The following is a 24,583-nucleotide window of genomic DNA, read 5'->3' on the forward strand; positions in this document are numbered from 1 at the left end:
ATATCTGCTTCAGAAGGACAGCAGCTATTGCATCTCTTAAGTGAAGTCAGTGAATTATCCCTCACTTCCATTAAGAGTAGCAGAATTTCAATCAAAAGGTTAGCTGAAAACATTGGAAAGGATTTGTCTCCTCAGAAGAATATTTAGATATGCCACCATTCTTTGCCTCTGTAGTTCTGGATTCAGTTGGTGAGAGTAATGGAAATTACATCTATGGGAACATACTGACAACATCCTTTGGTATCTTAAAAGACTAGCAACCTCAATTTCCTGTTAAAGAAGGAAGGTTTACTTGCACACTAAGCACCATCTTTTCAGAAACAGTAATTTTGAAAAATTAACAGTCTCTGGACAGCTGGTTTGAAAAAAAAAGGTCAACCCTGTTTCTTCTCTGAGGAACAGTTTATTGTAGATGTTGATAAATTTGTGTTAGTACTCAGCCCAACATCTTCATTAATCACACTGCAAGAAGTAAACTAAACATAGATGAAACTCTCTGATCATTCCAAAGGAGTGTTAGGAGTTATTACAAATATTGCAAAACACCAAGAGTTTCAGAGAGCTCAAAAACTCACCATCACTAAAATAAAATTAAATTAGATAAAAAAGCAACACAGATAGAAATATATGCAACCCAGAAAATAATATGGAGGAGTGCTAGATGGAACACAGCTATAACAGAGAGCATTCATTGCATTTGAATCAGGGAGACATACATTCACACTATGGTGGCAGAAAGAAAGAGTCAACACATAACTGCAATGGCCTTGAAGCAGCACAGGGCAGAGAGAGAACTGATTTGCTCTCTGGTTTCCTCCTGATTGGAAAGTGACACACCTTGCATTGCCAGTAAGGCAAACATCACTGGCCACACTGTAAGAACATGGAACAAGAAGGAGAGGGGGAATTATTCTGATTATCTTCTTACTGCTTCCTTATTTGTAGAGTTGGGCAACATGCATAGCTAGTACTGTGTTCCAAATAGGTCAAAGCAGACATGAAAATAATTCACAATCTAAGCTGTTAAGCTGTCTATTTTTTGACAAAAGGATACAAACTACCAAAGAAAGTGAATTAGAGTGAATTAGAAGCCAGAAGCATTACAGTAAAGAGCAGCTGACCAGGGTCAATGAAGTTGAAACTTATGGCTCATGAGGCTTCCACTAGAATTTTTAAGCCTTCCAGTGGTAAAGGCAATCTGTAACCCATAAAGAAAGGGTTATTCTTTGCATTCATGCCAAGAGAAAGTGAGAGGAGCTCAACAATGTCCTGGCAGCATGGATAAAAAGCAGCTGCCAAGAAGAAAACTGAACAATGTTCTGTGGCTTAACTGTTTTAAAAAAGAAAAATAATTAAGACTTCTGTGCCCAAGCTCAGTCCACCAATGTGCCAGAAAGAGAAATAATCTAAGGAGGAACAATGGCATTGTTTGAAAGCATGATGAGTTTATCTGAGTTACCAAACCAAAAAACAGAATGTGGACATGTTCCTTTTTTGATATATCCCAATAATTGTTCTCCCATCTCTCTGAATAGGATTCAAGCCTCTGTAGACACCTGTGACCACCTGTAACAACATCCACACACAGCAATTTTGGCCTCAGACTTTAATATCATGAAGTGGCTTTCTTTGTAGCACCCCTCTAAAAATCTCTTAAGAAAGTTGTACTGGCATATTTTCACAAGGTTTGAAAGCATTCCACCCCTACTCAAGTCAATAGTTTCATGTTAGCAAATTGCAGTGCTATTTCACTTAAAAAGCAAAGTTATAAGTTTTCTCAAATGTGAACATCCTAGCCCTAAATATCTGCACACAAAAAGGAAAAAAAATTAAATAGACTGACTGCAGTGAACGAAGGGAAGAAACTGTTTTCTTTAAGGGTAGAGTAAGATGTACACCAAAAAAAAAACCTAATTTTTACAAATTTTACACCAAGATCTTGTCATTTTCTCTCATTTATGTTGGGATAAAACCAGTCTTACTTTATTATCCTCAAGGAATTACTAATGATTTATTCTGCCCAAAGAAAAAGGGATGTATTGAGATGAGGTGTTTGCCTTACCTCAGTAGCTAACTCACATCAAGTTCACATTTATGCAGACAAAGTTAAGGACTAATCCTTTCCAAAGTATGGTCATGGATGGCCCACTGCAGAGTGCCACAAAGAAAAAGTATGCCCTCTGTGTTGCATGAGCTTTATTTCCACATCAGCTGTATTCTAAGGTAGAGAAATGTCCCTCTGTAAATACATACGCAATGAGAACAGCAGTTTTCATCCAAAACAAGCAGTAAATGGTTTTGATCGTGAACATATACTGCTCCTATCAGAAGCAGCTGCAAAGCATCTTGTTCTGTATGTTATTACAGTACAAGGCAAAATTTTGTGCCTTTCACTTTGGAAGGCTTTTTGAACACTGATAAAATGGCCACCTATCAAGCACTAAGTTCTCTAGGATAAGAATCATGTATTTAAGGATTCAGCCAAATCATCCATAACTCCTTCAGAAGCTGAATAAAAGTTGTACTTCAAGCAAGTGATCAGAAACAGTAGTAAAAAAGTACAACAGCCACCTACAGGAAGTGTATTCCCTCTTGTAGCAGTTAGAATAAGAAGTATTGAGAAGGACACAGTGAAAATGTTTACTCAGTTCCCTCTGCTTCACTCATACAACACTTGAACCAGACATCTGCAATGCACTTCTGTCTGTCTGGTTGCCAAACCAACATCAAAAGGAATAACTGATAATTAAATGCCATGCTTGCACGTTGGTCACAGTGTTTCCATGCCAAGTTGTGCAATTTATAAATAGACTAAGATTTGTGGAAGGGGGAAAAAAGAGAGAACTAAAAACTCCTTAGTTTTTGACTCTTTGAAAACAAATGTGGGATACCTGGAATGTGGATAAAGCATGTGGTGCATGACACAGACTGGAAAGAACTCTGGAGTTGTTCAGGAACAAAGTTAAAAAAACAAGGAAAAGACACTGTGAATATTGAGTCACCTAACTGGGAAATCTGTCAAAAACTTTTCAGTTTTTGAATTTCCATACCCCATTCTAGGCCATTTGATTTTTCATGTTTGCCACAATTCATTCCATCACACTTGTAGTGGTGGAATAGTTTCTATGCAAAACCAAACTGATTTACAGCTACTTATCAGGTAGGCCTTTCCCTGTGCAAATGGTCAAACGAGTCACATATATTACTTCTGCCTTCAAAATAACCATATTCACACAGATTTTGGGCAAAATTATGGTGTTTCTACTGCCAGAAGAAAGGACAAGCAGTCCTCTGAAAGGATAGTGTCATGTCAGAACATCTCTGTTACCAGAGCCAGTTTGAACACTTTCTTTCCCTCCCCAGCTTCCAGCCCAGATGCATTTGCCTTCTGACCCACAGCAAGCCAGTTCACAGTGTAAGCCTATTAACAGCTGTGACACACCAGTGGAGAAAACAGCAACCTGTTGCAAAGGAATACATCTAATTCCTTCAGGAGGCTTTGTCACCATTAAACCAAAGGCAGAACAATGAATACACTTACAAACATAGAACTAATTTCTAACATGTGTTAAGTTCAGAACATGGGATATTTTTCATTGTTTCTGAGATAACAGTTACCATCAAATTGAAGTTTCCATCTCAAAACTGTAGATTTATTTCAGAAAGACTGCTGAAGTGTAAAAAAAAGCCCAGTCACTGTAACTGAACCAGGAATAGGACATAACATCTCTGTATACCCCACAGTTTCACTCCAGGTAGAGTTGCCTATGTACAAGCTTTCCTGGATTTGTCATTTTTTCTCCATTTGAAAATTTTCTCAGGGCAGGATTCAAGCATTTATTACAACCATCTGGGACACCTGTGTGAAATTACTGCTCAGCAGCAGCACTGAGGCTGCTGTGCATCCAGAGATCCTGGAGATTTCTACCATGTTTGTGCTTGACAGCATATACGCACATATTCTGTCCAGACAGTCCCAAGCAGAAATGTATCAGTGCTAAATCCAGATATAAAGAAAGTGCACCAAACAGAGCAATATGGAAGCCAAGAAAGGCTCCTGGCAGAAGACAACACCCCTTGGAACAACTTGCCAAGAGACTGAAAATCTTTTTTCATTAAAACTTTAAGAGGAGGAAAAAAACCAACCACAGAACCTCAGCTAAATTACAATGCAGCTGAGTCTGAGGCAGGAAAGAAAAAGTCCATTACAAAGGTCAACTCTTTCTGCATACAGAAAACAAAGAAAGAAGCCTCTGTCCAAGGTAAGAGTACATGGTTTTCCCTAAACTGGAGATAAAGATCAAGGCTGTGCAGTAGAGAATGTTTGTGGGTTTGTGAGGGTTATAAGTGAGTTATAAGGGATTGTAGAAATAGTGGATAAGTCTGTACAAGGACTCAAAACCAAACCCAACTGCTGAGAGCTAGTTCTAAAAATTCATGTTTCTGACCACATCCCTCACTCACTCTGGAACAGCTGGTATCAGATCAGTAAGACCTGAAAAAAAGTTTAGAGCCACAGCCTGGTTTTTGATATCTATGAAAGACTTCATACTCTGTGTATTTTCTCTAGCAAGTAATGCACTGAGTCATCCACAGTGCTTTTGACTAGGAGAGTTCACCAAAGGCCAATAGAGAAACTACAAATCTGACCCTTTTTGTCTGAAAGCAGAACAAAGCAAACTGCCACAGGGGCCATTTAATCCCTCTTAGTTGAAGTTTGTCTTTGACAGCATTAGTTAACAAATATTTGCTGTGTCCTCCAATGGTACATGAAATCTGGAGCCAAACCTTCCTAAATTACAGATTTTATCAACCACAGATATATTTTCTTCCAAAGCACTGTGAAAAATTACTTGTGAACCGCTATATGACAAAAAATATGCAGTCAAAATACGGCAATATCTCAGAGAACAGAAAGTTTTTTAGATGTAGAACTATGCTTTCCCCTAGTCTCTTGGCTCCAGAAATAAGTACAATCAACACAATAACAAGGTACTCTTTATGGCGAAGGTGATGTGTACGGAGAAAGGGAATATTTAATTTTTTCAATTTCTAATGTATTAAAAAGACCTGAGAAAAATATCTAGAATAGAATCACAGGATTTGTGTATTAACTGCTATTTAAAATAACAAAAGATCAAACCATGTAAAGATAACCAGGATTAGCAACTCACGGAGCTTCAGACTAACAAATCTTATTGCTTCCACTCCAGGAAATTGTCAGAATATAACTGAAAGGGCATAGTTTACGGTGGTGGATTGTTAAATTAAAAAGGCTTTCTTTACTGACTGTAATACAAAGAACACTAGAAGCATAATAAGAGAGAAGTTAAGGCTGACTGCCTACCCTAAGCAAGCAACATGATGCTGGTTAATCAGAAGCACTGTAACTGCATTCTCCTCTCTGATATGGGAGAATACAAACCTTCAGTGCCTCTACAGAGCATTATTTGATTAGTGTATGGCCTTTGTAAAGTGTCCAGATCCCCACAGTTAAAGAGATCTCTTATCAGAGAGCTAGACACAATGAGAATATGACATGCCAGAATATAAAAATAATAATGCATTCATACATAGCACTTTAGGTACAGCAACAGCAATCCTTAACCTTAAGCAGTCCTCAGCACTTGAAAGTATTAAGTGCCTGATTACATTATTCAGTCGATGATGTTCTTTGCCTGCAAATGTTCTATGTATCTCTGAGAGTAGGTAATACACTCAGTGTTTCTTTTCATTCTTTTTTACTTTACTTTCTCTCGCACGCTTAAGCAATCAAAATGCCAGTAACCCTCCAAACCTGGCAAATTAAAAATCCACATCAGGCAGCCTGGCTACCTGTGGCTGAGTCAATACTAATGTAAGTTAATACAGGTTGCCTATAAGGAAAGGAGTACAGTTTCACTCTATAAGAACCTCAGCACACCAAAGGACGCCCTATGTAAGAAACTAGTTCATTCAGTTATAACATTTTCTCTCATAATTACTCTAAAAGCTCCTACAAATAAGGATTAAGCTATTTAGTATGATATAGTGAATCTGCCTTTATTTTAGACTGTCAGGGAAATTACCTAGTCTTTTTCTTCCTATGTTTTTAACACTAGTTTTTCTGGCTTTTCTTTACTTGCAAATGGGGTGTTTCCCCAAGTTTTTACCTTGAACAAAGGTGAAGTCATTGTTACTTTATCACTTTCCTCCTCTTTAATTTTTCACAAGATAATTTGCACAATTTTCTTCACGTAGGGTAACAGAGTTTGAAGCTCAAATACTGACTTCTCAGAAATAACTTTGATTTATAATAATCTCTCTCTTGTTTTTCAGGTTAATATAATTTAGCTTTATTACAGACACTGAATTACGAATTTGCTTCAGTAAGTACTTGTATTTGCACTGTATTACTACTGTCAGATAGACTCCATCTAGTGGCTAATAAAGAGATGTATAATTTCCACTAAAAGCCAAGTGTAATAAATTCTTTTTCAGTCACAGTATTACTGCTTTCCCTGAGATAGCAAGACTTGCCTTTTGTCATTTTGAGACACTAAGAGAGCTACAGAACATGCATAATTAAAATTTAAACTGATAATACTCAAGACTTCTGAGACTGTGACAAGTGGCAAACAAAACACATTCAAATACATCCTGCAAGTTTAAGGCACGCATGAGTTTCTAGTTCATTACATTTCAGGCCTTCTGGACTCCCAGGACCCAGAGATCAGAAGGAAAGGGTGGAGAAAGGAAGATGTAGCCTTGGTGGAAGGGGATCAGGTTGGGGAATACTTAAGCACACTGGATATATGTAAGTCCATAAGGCCTGATGGGATGCACACATGAGCTCTGAGAGAGCTGGCAGACGTCATTTCAAGGCCACTCATGATAATCTTTGCTTAATGATGACCACTGGGAGACATACCCAAAGACTGGAGAAAAACAAGTGTCATCTCCCATCTTCAAGAAAGGCAAGAAGGAGGACCTAAGAAACTACAGGCCTACATGCCTCATCTCAGTCCCAGGGAAGGTGATGGAGTAGCTAATTCTGGAAATCATTTCCAGGCACATTAAATCTGAGAAAATCATCAGGAGTAGTCAGCATGGCTTCACTGAAGGAAAATCATGCTTGACCAACTTGATAAACATCTATGATGAAGTGACTGACTTGGTAAATGATAGGAGAGCAGTGAGTATTGTCTACGTGGACTTCAATAAGGCGTTTGGCACTGTTTTCCATGAGATCTTCATAGAGTTGCTGTTGATGTATGGGTGGAATGAGCAGACAGTGAGATGCATTGAAAACTGGATGACAGCCAGCCCAGACCATGGTGATCAGTAGCAGTCTTGTTGGAGGCTGGTGACTACCAGTGTACCCCAGGTGTCAGTACTGGTCTAATAATGTCCTCTTTTAACATCTCTATTAATGATCTGGATGATGCGGCACAGCGTACCCTCAGCAAGTTTGCAGATGACACAAAAGTGGGAGAAGTGGCTGATATGCCAGAGGGTCATGCTGCCATTCAGAGGCACCTCAAGAGGCTAAAGGAATGAACTGACAGGAGCATCATAAAGTTCAACAAAGAGAAGGGCAATCATGCACCTGGGGAAGAACAACCCCATGCACTAGTATTGGCTAGTATAGTGCTGACAAGGGGTGGTCTCAATCCCTTGTCAGTGCTCAAGGAGTCAGAAAAGGACCTCCTCTCACCCTACCATGACATACCCAGAACGTTCTACAGTGATTAAGATGTCATGAGCAATTTTAAAGGAAAGAGAAGCAGACCTGTAACCACCCAAATGCAGCAACTGTTTCCTACTCCCTGCAGCCCAGGCATACATACCTTTAAATGCCTACAAATATTTGTATGCATATATATAAAATTGTGCAGGACTTTTTCTTTTGTTTCCAGCTGTGGATTCCCATGTCTGGCTTCCATTTCTCCACTTTAAATAAAGCTTAATTTCCTATCAAAATACCCTGATGTCACCTCCAAAGATATCTGTTGGATTGGATCCTATCTCTCTAGTCCGTTAAGAAATATAAGTTTCTGGCTGTGAAGTTTAGTCATCATACATACATACTGTGAAATTTGGCCTGAGACAGTTGTGCACACAGATAAAAATGAGCTCTAGCTGCCTGCAAAACCTCAGTCCAAGGGGGAGGCACCAGGAAGCTGCACAGTAACTTCAGTCTTAGTACCTTGGCTTTGCATAGTGATGTAGGTGTGCCCATCCATTGCTGAATGTAGCCTTTGAAAATCCCACTAACGGAGTAAGGAATCTTAGTCCTTAGACAGTGAACTGAAGCGAGGGAATTATGTTTATCAGAAAGCAGGGATCTGGTTTTCCTCACCACTGCAATACAAGCCTACTGTTTTAAAATACCATCTCTCATACAAGCACCAATAAATAAGACCAAGCTCTTGCCAAAACAGAGAGAGAAAACCACTTCCTCCAAGACTGGCAAATTCTACAAAATGCAGAGCTGTAAGTAAATCATCTCACTGCAGTCATAGGCCTGCATCCAGCAGAACAATTCAATACAAATTCTTCAGTGATTTATGCACCATGAACAAAAACCCCTCTGCTTTGAAATAAACACAGGCTGAAGCACTCATGTAAATCCTGTGACGTGAAGTCCCAGGGGTAGAAGGGAAGCTCCCTAAAACTGCAAATGAAAAGTGCAGTCCTAGCATCAAGCATTTAATATGCAGCCAATTTAATGGATGTATGACATGATAAAAAGTCCTTTCATAAATAAACTGGGGTTGTGAGGGATAATGTGATCACAAAGGCACTGGAAAGGGGAAAGAATTATAATGACGGAGAATATGTTCCTTTCTCAACAACTAGGAGTTCATCCCACCTGCTTCTGGCTCTGTCCAGGAAGCTCTCTATTGTAAAAACTGGCACAAAAGACAATACCAAGGCTGAGTGGATGCTGGCATAGCACTTCTCACTGTTGCTAGTTCTTTAATGTTGATGAACTGTTAGTTGAATGTGCTTCATGTTGGGAATGAATCTTTGCTATAGAGTTCCTTGGAACTATAAAAAGATCTTGTACCCAAAGTGTAAAAGGGTTCTAGTGAGAAGATATGCTCAGATTATTGCTTCAGTCACGTTCTCATCAGAGGTTTGGAAAGGAGCTAGAGGGACTACTGCCAAAGTTACTGGTAAAGTTCATGAGCATTTTTCTACTTAATGTTACATTTGTTCAATTACTGCACTTTCCCAGGCTTAAAGTTGTTTTCTCTTTTTCCTTATAAAGAATTCCTTGCATATAGCCTCAGAATCTTTGTGAATGTTGAAGACAGACCTGCTAAAGACAGGGAAGAATTGCACAGTGTTCTCATATTTCTGTATGGGAACTGAGTAATTGTTATTTACCAAGAACTGTTCTCTTTACTGTCATTACCCACCTGGTACAAGGGGACCCTCTCCAGGATCTCATGAATCAGGGAAGTGTAAGACTGACCTGCCGGGTCAGCCAGCCCACCACGGACTGGGGTGCTGTATCAGAGAATCACAGAGTAGTTTGGGTTGGAAAGGATCTTAAGCTCACCTAGTTCCAACCACCCTGCCATGGGCAGGGACATCTTCCACTAGACCAAGTTCTTTCAATCTATTACTCTGGAATGATTGGACTCAGCTCTGAGCCAAGCATTCAAGTAGGTTATTCAATCCCTGTGAGACAACCACATATTACAAGGCTGTTTTCTGCCAAAGTGGTTACATTACATTAAAAAATGAGATCAGACGTGATTATGTTAGTTTTTAATAATAACAGAAGAGTGTCAGGGAAGTAGAGTGATTAAAACATACAGGAGAATGTGCACTTTGATGATCAATAACTCCAAAGTTAGTATAAAAAATTAACAACATTTGAGTGTACATCTGGAATTAGGAAGGGCACCACAGACTTTAGACAGTTCTTAAAGTTCTAGACAGTATGTGAAGAAAAATGTTTTCTCTCAAGAGGTGAAGATGTGGCTACAAAGCACTGTGGTGAAAGGGGCAATGATTTGCTAATGTATTAAGTAAGATAGATGGCTACAGTTAGAGGAATGCTGTACCAGAAATTGATCTCAACCGCACTTTTGCTGAGGAAGAAAAACTTATCTCTGAAGACAATAAAAATGCCCTTTCAACAGAACCTCTCTTTTCTGATTTTACTGCCACTTTAAAACTGCCTTATCCTAAGTAGGGTAAGCAGATATACTCAGTTTTGGTTTTTTGTGGTGAAGATGAAAGAAAGGAAAAAGGTAAAACGGCAAAACAGAAATAACATTTCTGGGGCCTGATAGACCAGAGCACTGCACTACACAAGCTCTAAGACACTGAAAGTGAAGGCAACTGTGTCTAGAGCCGAGACAGTCACACTTGAGAACATTGGAGGTCTATTATTGCCTTAAAAACTGCCAAGAAAGCTATGGGTAGCTGTGTTTTCAGAAAGAGCATTCAAGTGCAGGAACAGGGGGAAACTGGTGACTGGTTCAACACAGGCATGCTGCAATGAAGGCCCAGAATTCATTACTTGTGGAGTTGAGACAATTTTCCATCCCCCCAAAAAACATAGCTAAAAAAAGGAAGGAAGAAGTATATTAGGCAGACAGTTTGAGAAACAGAAACTCCCAAGTTTTGATTTACATCTTATATACTATAAATAATATTTTGGTTAACACACTTTTCAACTTACTCCTGCAAAAAGAGTTATTATATACAGAGTCTTAATCTTTACAATGACCATGTCTTCCCAGTTTTAGGCTTAACAGCAAGATAAGCATACACATGCATTTGGAGATTTGAAAATAGCTGTAGATAATGTAGCCTTTTAGCCATTAAGAAGTTAGGTGAAATCCTAGCAATAGGAAATAGAAATGAAAACATGAAAAATTAGAAGGGTTAGAAGGAGCTGATGAGCTGGAAGCTTTTAGAAGCACCAGTGTTTTAGAAGCAGCAATTAAAATAATCTCTACCACAATTAAAAATTTGCTAGCTTTGCTTGACTTCCCTAGGGGGAGGTAATCTCATAGTAATAACAAAAGGGGACCTCCCCTCTATAATGATGGTACCTTATCCGGAATTTACTTTCATAGGTGGGTTCCCATCTGCAAGTGTTTCAATATATCTACTAAGAAGATAATAATTTGCCAGTTTTCCACGAGGTAAGTAAGGTTTTGTCTCAGAAGGATAATCACCTCTTTGTGACATCAATAATCTTAGCATGCTCACTTCATAATTAATTTAGAGCTCCTAAGTGGTAAAGGTTGCATTCAGCAAGAAATAGGGGTTTTTTATATAAATTTTGTTGTACTTATAATTGCTTTGTATTTTCTTGACTTGCTATAATTCATTAGAGGTACACTGCTAAGACAAAGAGACAATGACTGTATGTTGTACCAAGGAAAATTTGGTCTGGACAGAGGGAAAAATTTCTTCCCCCTCAGAGTGATGCAGTGCTGGAAAGTGTGCCCAGAGAAGCTGGATGATCTCCAATCTTAGACGTTTCAAACCTCATGAGCAATTTGATCTAGTTCTCAAGCCAGCCCTGCTTTGGGCAGAGGGTAGGTCTAAAGAAAATCAGTTAACTCTAAAATCATATTGTTAAAACTCTGATTAACATACTTTAATATTCATTTAAAAATAATATAAACGTGGTTTCTTTACAAAGGTTCATGAAACTCCTCGAGAGTATCCTTCTAAACCAACCTTCAATTTACACTGTACAATCTGCGTGATCTGCATTATATATTCCTTTAAAGTTTTAATGGAAATTGCTTTGCTGTAGAATAGAAATACATAGAATTATAGAATCATGGAATTATTAGAGTTGGAAGGGACATTAAAGAGCATCTAGTTCCAAACCCCTGCCACTGGCAGGGACACGTTCCACTAGACCAGGTTGCTCAAAGCCCCATCCAACCTGGCCTTGAACACTGACAGGGATGGGGCAACCACAGCTTCTCTGGGCACCCTGTGCCAGTGTCTCACAAGCCTCTCAGTGAAGAATTTTTTTCATAATATCTAATCTATATCTACCTTTTTTTTCAGTTTAAACCTATTCCCACTTGTTTTGTCACTACATGCCTTTGTTAAAAGTTCCACTCCAGATTTGTTGTAGCCTCTCTTTAGGTATTGGAAGACTGTTACAAGGTCTTCCTGGAACCTTCTTTTCTCCAGGCTGAACAAGCCAAACTCTCTCAGTCTGTCTTCACAGCAGAGGTCCTCCAGCCCTATGGTCATGTTTGTGGCCCTCCTCTAGACTTACTCAAGGGCCACAGAGATGATCATCATCAAACATGGTCTAGGGTGAGGCATTCCTGCTCATTGCAGGGGGATTGGAACTAGATGATCCAGTCCAGTCCAAACCATTCTATGATTCCATGAATCTATAAAGATAACGTAACAACCACCATGTTCTCATTTGGTGGAAACCTCCCCATTCACAACTGCATTTCCCAATTAAAAAAAAAAAAAAAATTAGCTTTTCTCTATAGCCCAAAGAGGTGCATAAAGCCATAGCAGAACACTTTTACAGATTAAGACACACGGGTGAATGGAACTGCCAGTGAATATTATGATGGTCCTTTATTTGGTTTTATGTTACTAAAAAGTTGAAAATAGTCTAAGATTGGCTATGCAGTAAGCAATCTCTCAGGATATCAGATAATAGAAAAGACATCACAAAATCCTAGGTCTGTGCCAAGAGTGAACCTAAGAAATAATGTGGTTCCTAGCTTTGGTGTACAATCACTTGGAAACTTGGAGCAACAGTATTGCCAGAAGCAAGGTATTGAAGCACCAGGCATGATTTATAACAATTCTACAATGCCACACCTAACCTTCCAGCATAGGAACTTCAGTTGAAAAATTACTTTCAATTTGCATTCTTACTGAATAAAGATGAACAGGAATAGTTTAAAAGATTTACACTGCTTCAAGTTGTATTGAAAATTAGACTACAAAGTCTAATTAGTTTGGGGTTGTGAATGTCATTTAAGCAACATACCTCAACAGAATTAACATATTTGAAAACATTATTCAAAACAGGCTATGAGTATAAGGCAAAATAAATGCTGCTTCTGTCCATTAAAGTCTGAATATAGACTTGTTAAGTTACACAGTCTACATACTGAGAAAAATGTTGAGTATAATCTGATCAATCTAAAAAGGATCACAGTAAATTATCAAATTCCATAAAGTGTTGTTGATGTTTTCCAAGGGAATATGCATCCACATTAAGACTGAGTTCAAATACCCCCCACGGTACAGAAGTGCAAAAACCTCTCCCAGCTGTAGAAAGAAAAAGGTGGTAATTCTTCAGGTATATGTACTCTAAAGCTCTAACATTACCCAGAAAATAAAAACCACATTTATTTTAGTGGTAACAGTCAAACTTACAGTCAAGCAAAGCACGGAAGATAAAAGCAAGAAAAATAATCTCTGAGAACAGAGAATCAGTTGCACATGTCTGGTCCTTCTTTTTTCTCACAGAAGTTTAAACCACAGAATTTCTATGAAATCATATCAGTATAGTGCAACATTATAATGGAGACAGCAAAATACAAATTAAGATGGAGTGTAAGCAGATGTACCTATATTTTTAATTCAGCTGAGCTGTCAGGTCTGGTAGAACTTGAGAATTCCTCTAGCCAGTCAGTTTAACTTAATATTTGTAATATTTACTAAGAACATACCAAGTGCTGCATTCTTCTTATGAGTTTACCTAGTCCTGTACAGTAGCCTGGCTTGGAATAACTGTTATTCAAAATGTTCATAAATTCTGCACAAATATGAAAGAAAAAAAGAGGAAATTTCAAAGCCTTTCAGAACCTCAAGAAGATTTGATGGTCTCATGACCATTTGACAATCTGAAACATCTCTTTCCCAATAAAAAGCAATTCCGCTCATGTTACAAATTAGTGGTTAAATCTTTGAAAAACTATCTACAGTATTTAAACTTTAATTCAAAATACAATAGATACGTTTTTCAAAGATTATTGAATATCCATATTACTTATACCAGGTAGTTACTTAGGGGTAGATCATATAATAAAAGCTAGTTGAAGCTTGACTATTACTAAGATAAGAGCTAACACGTCATCTTTCTTATATATACAGATTATCCAGAAATATTTTTGTATTGTTTATTTGTTAATATGATAATTTGTTTATTACTAGACAGATATGTTATATAAGAATATTTCATGTCAGCAGTTTTCACAAACATTTACTTTACTCAGTATTTATAGTATACAACAAAGATTGTTTTGTTTTGGTTTGACTTTCTTGTAGAGATATTATAGAAATCCCTTAAAAAGCATCATGGTTTTGTCCTATTTTAAGCCCAGTTTCTGTGTTTGCAACATCAAAATTCAAGATATATCAAAAAAACACAGGGAACGAATACAGATGAATAAAACTTGCAAAACCAGGAGTAAAAAAAACCAGTATCAAATACATTCACATTGATTCATGATGTGAGCACCAGATTCTAATTATTCACCAGATATTGTGACCATACTCTCAAAAAAAAAAAATCATCAATGTAAATGGAAATTCCTCTTTCTTTTTAAGGAATTAATACTTAATAAATAAATAAATAAATAAATCTAAGCTATGACATTCTTCCAGGAATAAACACCATACAAAACCAAAGGTACATTATTGCTTAGTGCATTTTTGTTACAGTAAATTATCATCAGAGCTACAGAAAAGCCGTGAGAACATTATTTGTAATGCTCTGATTAAACCAAGATTTCATTTGCTGAAGTAACTGGAAGGAACTTAATTAGGCTGCATCAGCTGAGAACCAGGTCCCTTAATGTTTTGTGCAAGTCTGTATTACCTTATGAGGTCAATAGGCTGAAACTTGTAAAATACTCCATATCTTGCCCATTCTCGATACAGTAACTAAAAAACAAACAAACAAAACAGAAAATTAACTTTAAAAAAGTGATCCCATCTTTTTTTACAAACATCTTTTAAAAGTTAAAAAACACACACCGAAAAAAGAAGTTTCCCATGTCTCAATAAATACTTCCAAGTACTTTTTTCAGACAGTTATGGAAGACTCCAATCAAGTCAGCAATGCAAGTATGGTGAACACACATCTTTCTCCATATGCCTACCCCCTCCCCACCACATTTATTAGATAGTGATGTTAAATAGAATGCTCAAAAGAAAACACAAAAGATGCTGTATGGAAATCATTGGGAAGATGCTAGAAATTATCCTCCTTGCAGAGTTAAATTCTTCTATCATATTATTTACTTAATGTCTGAAATCACACCTTAGGTAAGTACTGACCAGTGTTTCCAGGGCCAAGGTGAAGAGAATTGAGGTAAGTGTTAAAAACTGGTAAAACAGTATGTAAAAACATACCAAGAGGTAATTATGTCAAAATTAGTCTGCTCTCCTGCCCAGCTTCTGAGGCTGCTATAGCCAGTAGAGCCAATACAAAAGCCCCTTCTCTCCCCATGCTGTACATGGACAGACAAGTTCACATGTTTACTGTTGAAAATGCAAATTCACCCACAACTTACAGAAAGCTCAAAGAAAGACACAGATACTATATAAACTTCTTATAATGGGAGGAACCCAGTGGGAACAGTCAGGAATAAAAGGAGACATTTTAAGACCTATAGCACATTAACCACAATACACTGAACTGCAATAGGCAAGGGACCCTGGATAGTCTTCTTCATTCCCTCTTTCGTTGCTGTGATCTAAGTGACACAACTTTGTTCATCAACTTTCAAATAAAAAAAAAGGAAACCTGTGATACTGTTTTACAAAAGGCTGTGAAGGAAACTGATAATTACAGTGTGAAAGGCATCACACTGTTCTGAAATAAAAGCCAGCAGCTGTATAGAAATTACAATGTAATTAACAATGTGATAAAAGAGTACATCTTATAACTCTGTATGAATTTATTACTAATCCATTAGAAAGGACGTGAAAAAAATGAAGCTTTCCAGAATTATGTGAAGACCAAAGGAAGCTCAGAGGAGATGTCATCATGATCTTTTTTGTAGATGACTCATCACCACATTTTACCTTCAGAGGAAAATAAAAATCAGGGCAGTCCCATGTAAAAGGGTAAGATTTTGTGTGGAACCACCTGAGTTGCTCATATTCCTTTCAGTTTTATGTTATGAAAGGCCTGTAGACAGTCTAAGACAACATGCTCATTGAAAACTATTTCTTGAAGTACAGAGTGCACCAAAATATTAAACAAATAACGAGAATATGATGATAAATGAAACTAAATTAATCACATCATTATTTATAGATTATAAATTTGTATCACCACAAAAGACACGTGTCAAGCCTCTTGTTCCTCTTTTCGAGAAAGAAGTAAGGGGGTCCAGAAAAAGAGCAGCATATGAGAGGTGAGGTTGGCTCCTTTAAAATAAGGCAGATCATTCCTAATAAGATAAGAGTAGTGATGAAGCTGTGTTTTAAGAGCAAGCTTCTGCGTTGAATATCTGCTGTCTCCAATAGATGATCTCATACTTCAGTTCCTCTATTGCTGTGAGCACTAACTGACCATCCCTCATCTGTCTCATGGAAATTCTAATTAATGTGAAGCAAGTAATTGACAAGTTAATACCTTGGAGACTTCTTCTGTAAACTTGGGATTAGACAATAAATTTTAAAGCTGAAAGGGAGGAAGACACAGAGCAAGAAACACATGCACATGAATACACAGCCAGCAGGAGCTGGAGAGGATGTACATATAGGTTTTGCAGTTACCAGTAGCTGTATCTGCCAGGCAGTCCATTTTGACAGCCAGCAGCATGCTACACTACCTTATGATGTTAACAGCACAGTTAAAATAAGTGTGGAGAAATTTCAGGTACTGTAACTGCAGAGTTACCTTGACATATTTTGAGCTTTTCCAATCACATTTTTCTGCTGTTTATAATGCCTCTTCTCCTGCAGATGCTATGTGAAAGAGCTAAATAAATATCAAGTGAGCAATTAAGACCTGGATCCTGCAGACATTCACCCAACAAAGTACTGTTGGAAACTGCCTTGCAAACATTTAAGTGAACAAAGCTATGCCATTGTATATTCCTTAAAGATGCAGCATAAAGTATTTTCTGTTCATAGATCAGGGAGTAAACCCTACACTGCTGAAGAAACTGGGAATTTGACAATGAGACTAACGGATTATAGAGCTTTAGCTTTCAGAATATTGCTGTTACAGAGCACAGTCTTGCAAAGTGTTATACACATGTGGAAAGAAATTATGAGACTATGTTTGATACTCTCTGGCTTCAACAGTTGCCATATTGATATTTTCATATACTTGTGGTAACCTATTTGAAAATACCCCTTGCCATTACACCACAACATTACCTACAATTTTATTTATTTCCATAAATAATCATACTGATACGTGTTCATTGAAATATGTAAAACAAGGAAGTTAAAGCTCTTAAAGTCTTAAAACCATTTAAAGGCTGTTTTGAACATAGCTACAAAATAGAATTTTAAGAGCAAAACCAAAGGTCTTTCTAAAATTGCAGTAAATTCAGGAACAGGTTGCTATGGGATTATGTCAGACTACAGGTTCACATGGAGTTATTCTGATTCTAAAAGCCATACCACCAAAGGTAGTTTATGGCATTCACATGTGTTGCCCACACTAAGCCTCAGTTTCAATACTGCAATTTTAAAAGATTAAGCTTAATCTAGAAACTGGAATGTGCTTCCTTTCATGATATTTCTTAAATTGAAATGCATTTTAGAAAGAGTTATATAATATAGTATACTGTATTTTATCAGCTTCATTTAAAAGCAGTAATTTCTGTAAGTTTATAGCAACACTTTCCAATCTGCTCCTAATATTCTAGGGATATTGTTGTAGTATATGACAACAGTGTATTTCACAGGTAAGTAACAAAGCCCTCATGTATTTCTCAATGTCAAACATACTGCCAGCAATGCAGGGTTGAAAGTTGCCAGTGGGATAGAAGCTTGAGGAACACCAAGGCAGTGTTTATACTCATGGTGAGTTATTACCATGCTGCTGTGCAATAGCTTTCTTCAAAAAAATAATAATAATAATAATAAATAATCTAGAGCAGAAGTTACATTAAAAAGAAGGAAATTCCTTTTATTCCTTTACTCCAATCAACAGTCAGGAAGAGTGGATTTTGTTGACTGCAGATTTGTAATTCTCTTAGGATATGACAAAACTGTTGTTTCACTGTGCATTTTTTCAAGGAAATCCTAAAGAGGGTTAATAAGGATTAACCTTTTATATTACGAATTGGTACATAAATCTGAATTGTTTGTGCTTCCTTATTGGCATAAGCACCCTAGATGAGCTCAGTTCATAATTTTTCAGTCTTATGCAATAGACAAAATGGAAGATACAGATAAGTTAAAATGGACAAAATAAAAATGGGCAAAGTAAAGAAAAAAAAGTTCAAAAATACCCCCCTTTCCTTTAAACTTGATCTGGTCTTTTCAGGAAATTAAACACTGAGACTATTAGATTCAGATAGAAAACAGATGATGCTATGCATAGAAATACTACAGCATATTCAATGGCTAGGCAGCAGAGGCATATGTGAATAATCAATGATGTATTTCTGGAAAGAAGCTTTTATGTTTTTAATACTTAACACTTCATAACTGAGCTAATAGGCAGAATAAAAAGAAGGCAGCACAACACACAACTAGTAGGGTGAATATTTTTCCAGACACTAGCCCATTTAGGCCCTCTTCCACCATATTCCACAGCACTCAATCTTCCTCCATTGACTAACAGTCATTCACCTTTCTTCTCTTCAAATTTCCTAACCTTATAAGTCAGCAAACTATGTAGGTGATTTTCAGAGTCCATTACTGTGCCACTATTATCACTTACTCAGAGAAAATTCTGCAAGTGCAGACAATTTCTTCATTAACAAACCATTCAAAGTAACAGACATAAATATACAAGTTTCCTTATAGGGTTTTTTTTTCAGCTTTGTCTATTTTACTTAAAAGTTTCATATACCAAATTAAATTGTATGCAGCACACAAAGACATCTAGTGGCAGAATGTTAATGCTATTTACCAAAACTACAAAGAAGATATGCTTTCATGTTTTTACTAACCCAGTACTGGAGAAATCAAATTCATTTGTATGACCTACGAACTTGGTCTTCATTTCACATGCTCACATAACCATCATTTGTGGCAATTACACTCTTGAGAGCTGCATTGTGTTTTGCCAAATTAATGACATTTTCTTACCTCTCCTTTAAGCATCAAATGGCACATACCAGCATATAATACTGCTGAGTTAAAGACATGTATGGAATAACTTACAGGTCACTAAGAATATATGCAAGCTAATTCCTGTTATAGTAAATATTTTAGGCATCCAAACATTCTCTTTGTTGTTTTCTTCCCCACACCCCTTTCTGTTCCCACACTTTTCCCTTTTCATTTCCTACCATTCATATATCAAGGGGAAAGAAGAAAAAGAGCAAACATTAGAGAACAATATGGAATGGATCTTAATGGACTACAGTAATTAAATGTTTTTTGCTCATTTCTAATAATAAGCATATGTAATGAAACCAGTCTGACTTCATATAGTCTTTGATTATGCATTCATTTCTCTTGTGGAGAGTGTTGGTGGGTGATATATTTCCAAAAGTCTTTTGATAGCTAGAAACTTTTTACATGCAAAATAATTGAAAGCAGATTTTACAGACATTGCATGTAATTTAATTGAATGCACAATCAAATAAAAAATACAACCACAGTTTAATCTACTAACCATTGTTCTATAGTACCATGTGGTTATGGAAAGAAAATAACCATCTAAGTTATTTAACAACTTTTGCTTCCTGACATACTGAAAAGTCTTGTCTATGCATGTGGAGGGAAACCTGAAGCATTTCAAGATGTAAATATCAAATTAAATTCACTGAAATACTTCATAGGAAGACTTCATAAAAAGTCTTACAACATATCTTTTACACACAGAAATACAGGAAAATAAACATTGCAAAAATATGCATCTGTAAAAACAGCTACTTGATTGAACACTAGTTAATACTTTAATAACATTTAGGAGATTAATTCATGTTTGTCACATTAAATCTAATATGAAATTAATGTTTCACTATCTTTTACCTTTCTTTCATTCATGCAATCATTTTGGCCTTCATATTCACCCTGTAGAAAGAAAATGTTTTAATAAATGATGTAAAGACAGATCAAATTCAATAAAAGATTGCTCAGCTGTTCCTATATTTTCATTTTACTTTCAGGTCACAACTTGAAATAAGTACTTAAATGAAAGAGATTTCATATTAAAATCACACATTTGGAATATATTGTTATTGTCACAGACAATAAACATTGATCTCTCCATAATATTGAGTAATACTATCAGAGAACTATATTTTTAATAGTATATACGTACATCATGAAGTGGGTATGCCGCATCATAAACATTGTTTGCTATTAATGTGCCAATACCTGAAAGAAAATAAATTAACATGGTCAACAGCCAGGCACAGGTAAACAGAAAAAAATATTACAGATTTCATTTAATGACATTACAAAGGGAATTGAGCTTGATTATTGAAACAGTCAAAATCATGTCAAGATGAGCATATACAAACCTGACTATGGAAAAAAATTGTTTTCAAAGGGTCATTTCCATATAGTGCTTTTTCTTGACTGAATTAGCATTTTACAAAGACTGTTTTGACCATTTTATCATCTTGCTAGCAAAGAGGCATGTGACTGAGGAGGAAAGCACCTGGGAAGCCCTTCTTGAAGATTGACAATGATCAGAACCATGGATCCCCAAAGACACAACCCAAAAAATGAACAAAAACCAGACTTTTGCAAGGAAATTTGTGATTGAAGAAACTTTTATTTTCTATTGACTATTATAAGATCAGGTCTCTTTTTCACTGAATCAAGTACTGGGTTTTCTACCCTTCCTCATATCAACACATAAGGCCATCCTAGGTTTCAAACAACTCCTGTTTGTAGGAGCTAAATCAGTTTGTGCTCACCAAGTCAACAGTTATGCTGAAATCCTGGATGCACAAGGACAGACTGCTGAGTCCTAAAGATTGCAAACAGGAAGTCTGGTGAAAAGTACAGGAAGTTATAGAGACATGGCACTGTTCATTGACCGCTTACTTCCAGGGCTTAAACACCTGAATCCCCAAGGTAACTACTAGAGCACCTACAGACATACACAAGATCACTACTGGCTCTCACTATCTATGAATCTTACAGTCATTCTGTCTTCAGCCTCTGCAGGTGAAAACAGTTGTTCCATAAAATGACAATTAAAGCTAAGATTTGTAGTTTATTCCAGACTTTCAATGCCCAGTAAAAACTATTGCTTTCAATTCCCAGTAAAAAGTAGCTAGCTAGCTTGTCTTTGGGGATGAAAAAATCCACAGTCAAATTACACAACCATAATTCTGAAATGTTTTGGAAAAAAAAACTTTGGTCAGAGGTGCTAGATAGGCATTGCCAACAAATTTCATCCTTGGTACAAAGAGAAAGAACTTACCAATACATGCATTAATAGAATTAGGAAATCTTCATGTTTGTATCATGTCAAGTCTTCTACTGAAAGAATTCTGTGTTTGGAAAGTTTACAGTGATTCAGAGAGTTGCTAGAAGAAAATATGCCTTCCTTGTATAATGTCATAGAAGTTGAATCAGATTCAGCCTTACACAGGTGTAAAAATCAATGAGGAAATGTTTGAAGTGTTGTTATTTTCCTCCTACTACACTATGAATCATACTTTTATGGAAATCAAAGACTGCTATAAGTATTTCCAATATCACTGTCCCACTTCCTCTGCAAAATAATCAATGGGATCTTAAAAAAATCCAAATAAACAAACAAAAAAAGCTTAAAGGCATCTTTTGAACCACTTGTGATGAGTAGTTTTAAGTCTTAAGACCAGTGAGATAGAAAACCTAAACAACATATGAAGAAAAGGACCTTTGGGGGAGAATCACAGAAGACCAAAATAATTAGTGAATTTATGCCAAACATGATGCATAACCGTGTTTTGACTATGCGACAGAAAGATAGCAAGGACAAGAAGGTTGAAATATTTGCTTCATGTCAAATGGAATCTTGAGCTGACCAGAGCTTGAAGTGGATCAGTCTGTATTTTCACCTTAGAGTGTCAAAAAGCATGAAAAATCACTATTAGTGTTCTAATGATGGCTTTTATTTCACTATAAAACAGAACAATGTACTAATATAGAAAAATGTTTGAAGAGGCAAAGACAACCCCATTGATAAAGTGCTCTTTCTCTTCCTCTTCCTCTTCCTACTGTGTCCTTGTAGGAGAGATTGCCTCTTCCAAGCTTTCTCTCAGCCTAACAACTTACAAAGTATTAAGAGTTTCAACGGGTTCAACACATTCTCTTAGGAGTGTCATCTCTGGTGGCTATCTTTTACATCAACAGGCTTAGTGTCCCTGTTGCACTTTAGGCTTCTTGTTTTATAACCCTTACAATACCTTGTCTCTAAAATCCTTCACTCAGAGACATCTACTTGCACAGGCTCCACAGCTCCCAAAGAAAGCATGGTCTCTCTAATCACAGAAAGGGTTCTCTGGAAATAAAGTAGCATTCCCCTCTATTGCCCACCAGAGTCTTTGAGAAGATCAAAACATGGAAAAACACAACATAGAAAAACACCAGCTGAAAAATGGTTTAGAAATTAAGAATGCCTGACATTTTCTCAACCATCTTTTCAGTTTTTTACTGAATGTTACTCTTTTCAAGTACATTACCCTAGGACATTGTGAGCTCTGCATAAGAGGTCAAAGCTCACAAAAGGACTTCCAGAAAACATACCAGAGAAGGAGCATTATCATTTCTTTGCCACCAGGGAGATACATGTCATCCATCACAGTGGATGAAAGAAAAAGGTAGAGAAGAGAGAATAAGGACAGCTGCATGTGTTCTGAACCTCAAGAAAACAAAAGCTCCACATATTTCAGGGTTACCCCAAAAGTATCACTCAAAATCTTCAAAACAGTCATAGTCAAGTCATATATTTCACTATGCAGTTCATGGATAACTTTTTTAAGGCAGCAATGATAAAAATAACCTGAAAATATATGTTATTATATTGAAATGGCAAGAAAAATCTTCTTCTGGAAGAAATAATACCACATATTGTAGCTGACATCTGAATTTTCAAAAGCAGATCATATAATAATCAAATCAAATTTTATAACAATTCATGAAGTGCAAGCTACATGCCAGATCCTGCACCTGTAGAAATGAAAAGCAAGCTCCCATTACCATTTCCTATCCCAACCATGGCAGAGAAAGTTTGAATTTAGTCTTCAGAAAAAGCATTTGTTTCAAACTCTATGCTTTTTGTGAAAATGTTCCAGCATACTTCTGTGCTCTACTAGAAAAATAAATATTCTGTGAGATTCCTGAACAATTCCTTTCAAAACAACATGTTTAATTATCCTCCCTCCTTCTTACCCATGCTGTTTCTTGACTTTGAGGATGTGCGCTTCAAAATTTCACGTACCTGTGCAAAAGAACAGTGATATAACACACAAATCATCTTTTATCATTTTCATCATGGCAGTAGCAATAAAATTAAACTTTAAAATAAGAAGCTTCTGTGGAGCTCATTTGCATATATGTTTAAATCATACATTTCACTCATATAAATGCATGACTTGAAGCTCCTAGATAACACTTGACAGCACTATGGAAAGGTTTAATAGTGGATTACTCCTCTAACCTTTGTAGGATAAATCCTGCTTTGTCACATCCTTAAAATACTATGTGAAACATAAGGAATTCAGGCAAAATGAGAATTTTACACTGAAAAAAAATTACAACAATATCTGACTTTGTAAAAGAAAACATCTAGTTTTCACAGCTGGAAGTATAACAACAAGACACTCATAAAGTGATCCATGAGTATGCTGTATCTATGAAACTCAAGTGTGTATGGATGAAGATAGATAGCATGTTCTTCTTGCTGACATTGCTTATGCAGAAAGAAATCTTGCCTCTCCAGCCTGCTGGATCTTAGGAACATGACACACAGTTTCTCACCAAAGGCTGCTGGAGTTAGGAAGTTAGTACAGATTCCAGAGGAGGTCCCTTTATGGAATAAAATCCAATTAAAGATTAGGAAGCAGGGTTTAATGACACCTCTGAACAATGGAAAAGAGTCAAGTAGCAGTGTTCTCTACAGAGCATCTCCTACTCCTAGACCACTGGGCAGCTTCAGAAGGGTATTTTTATGTACTTCTGACTGCCTAGTGTTTTGCAGGTACAGAGAAATGCATAAACTGATGAAATGAACAAAGTATTTACTAATACTATTAAAGTAAATCCCATTCGGCACCAAAAGTAAATGATATGTTACTTTTATTTACTTACTATTCGGCTGCGGGTAGCATTGTCGAAAAAAGTGTCTTTGTCTTTAATGTTATACCTAACACATTGTGGGAGAAAAATAATAAAATTACTTTTTCAGATGTGGTAGTAAAACCTAAAGATGACATATAAGATTGTGATTTAGAATTCATTTAGAAACCAGAGCAAG

At 36.7% G+C, this 24,583-nt stretch overlaps 1 protein-coding gene across 1 annotated transcript in view; it reads right to left on the minus strand.

Annotated features, from left to right (window-relative positions):
* ANO2 (anoctamin 2) overlaps window positions 1-24,583 on the minus strand; it is a 167,135-nt gene that overhangs the window by 103,832 nt on the left and 38,720 nt on the right. Inside the window, exons 7-11 of the mRNA XM_034063329.1 lie at window positions 24,418-24,472; window positions 23,500-23,548; window positions 20,429-20,484; window positions 20,137-20,178; window positions 14,837-14,901 (exon numbers count right to left, since the gene is read on the minus strand). Coding sequence (XP_033919220.1) covers window positions 14,837-14,901; window positions 20,137-20,178; window positions 20,429-20,484; window positions 23,500-23,548; window positions 24,418-24,472 — 267 coding nt within the window. The remainder of the gene's footprint in view (window positions 1-14,836; window positions 14,902-20,136; window positions 20,179-20,428; window positions 20,485-23,499; window positions 23,549-24,417; window positions 24,473-24,583) is intronic.

Source organism: Melopsittacus undulatus, chromosome 5 (genome assembly GCF_012275295.1).
Source record: "Melopsittacus undulatus isolate bMelUnd1 chromosome 5, bMelUnd1.mat.Z, whole genome shotgun sequence".
Lineage (NCBI taxonomy): Eukaryota > Metazoa > Chordata > Aves > Psittaciformes > Psittaculidae > Melopsittacus > Melopsittacus undulatus.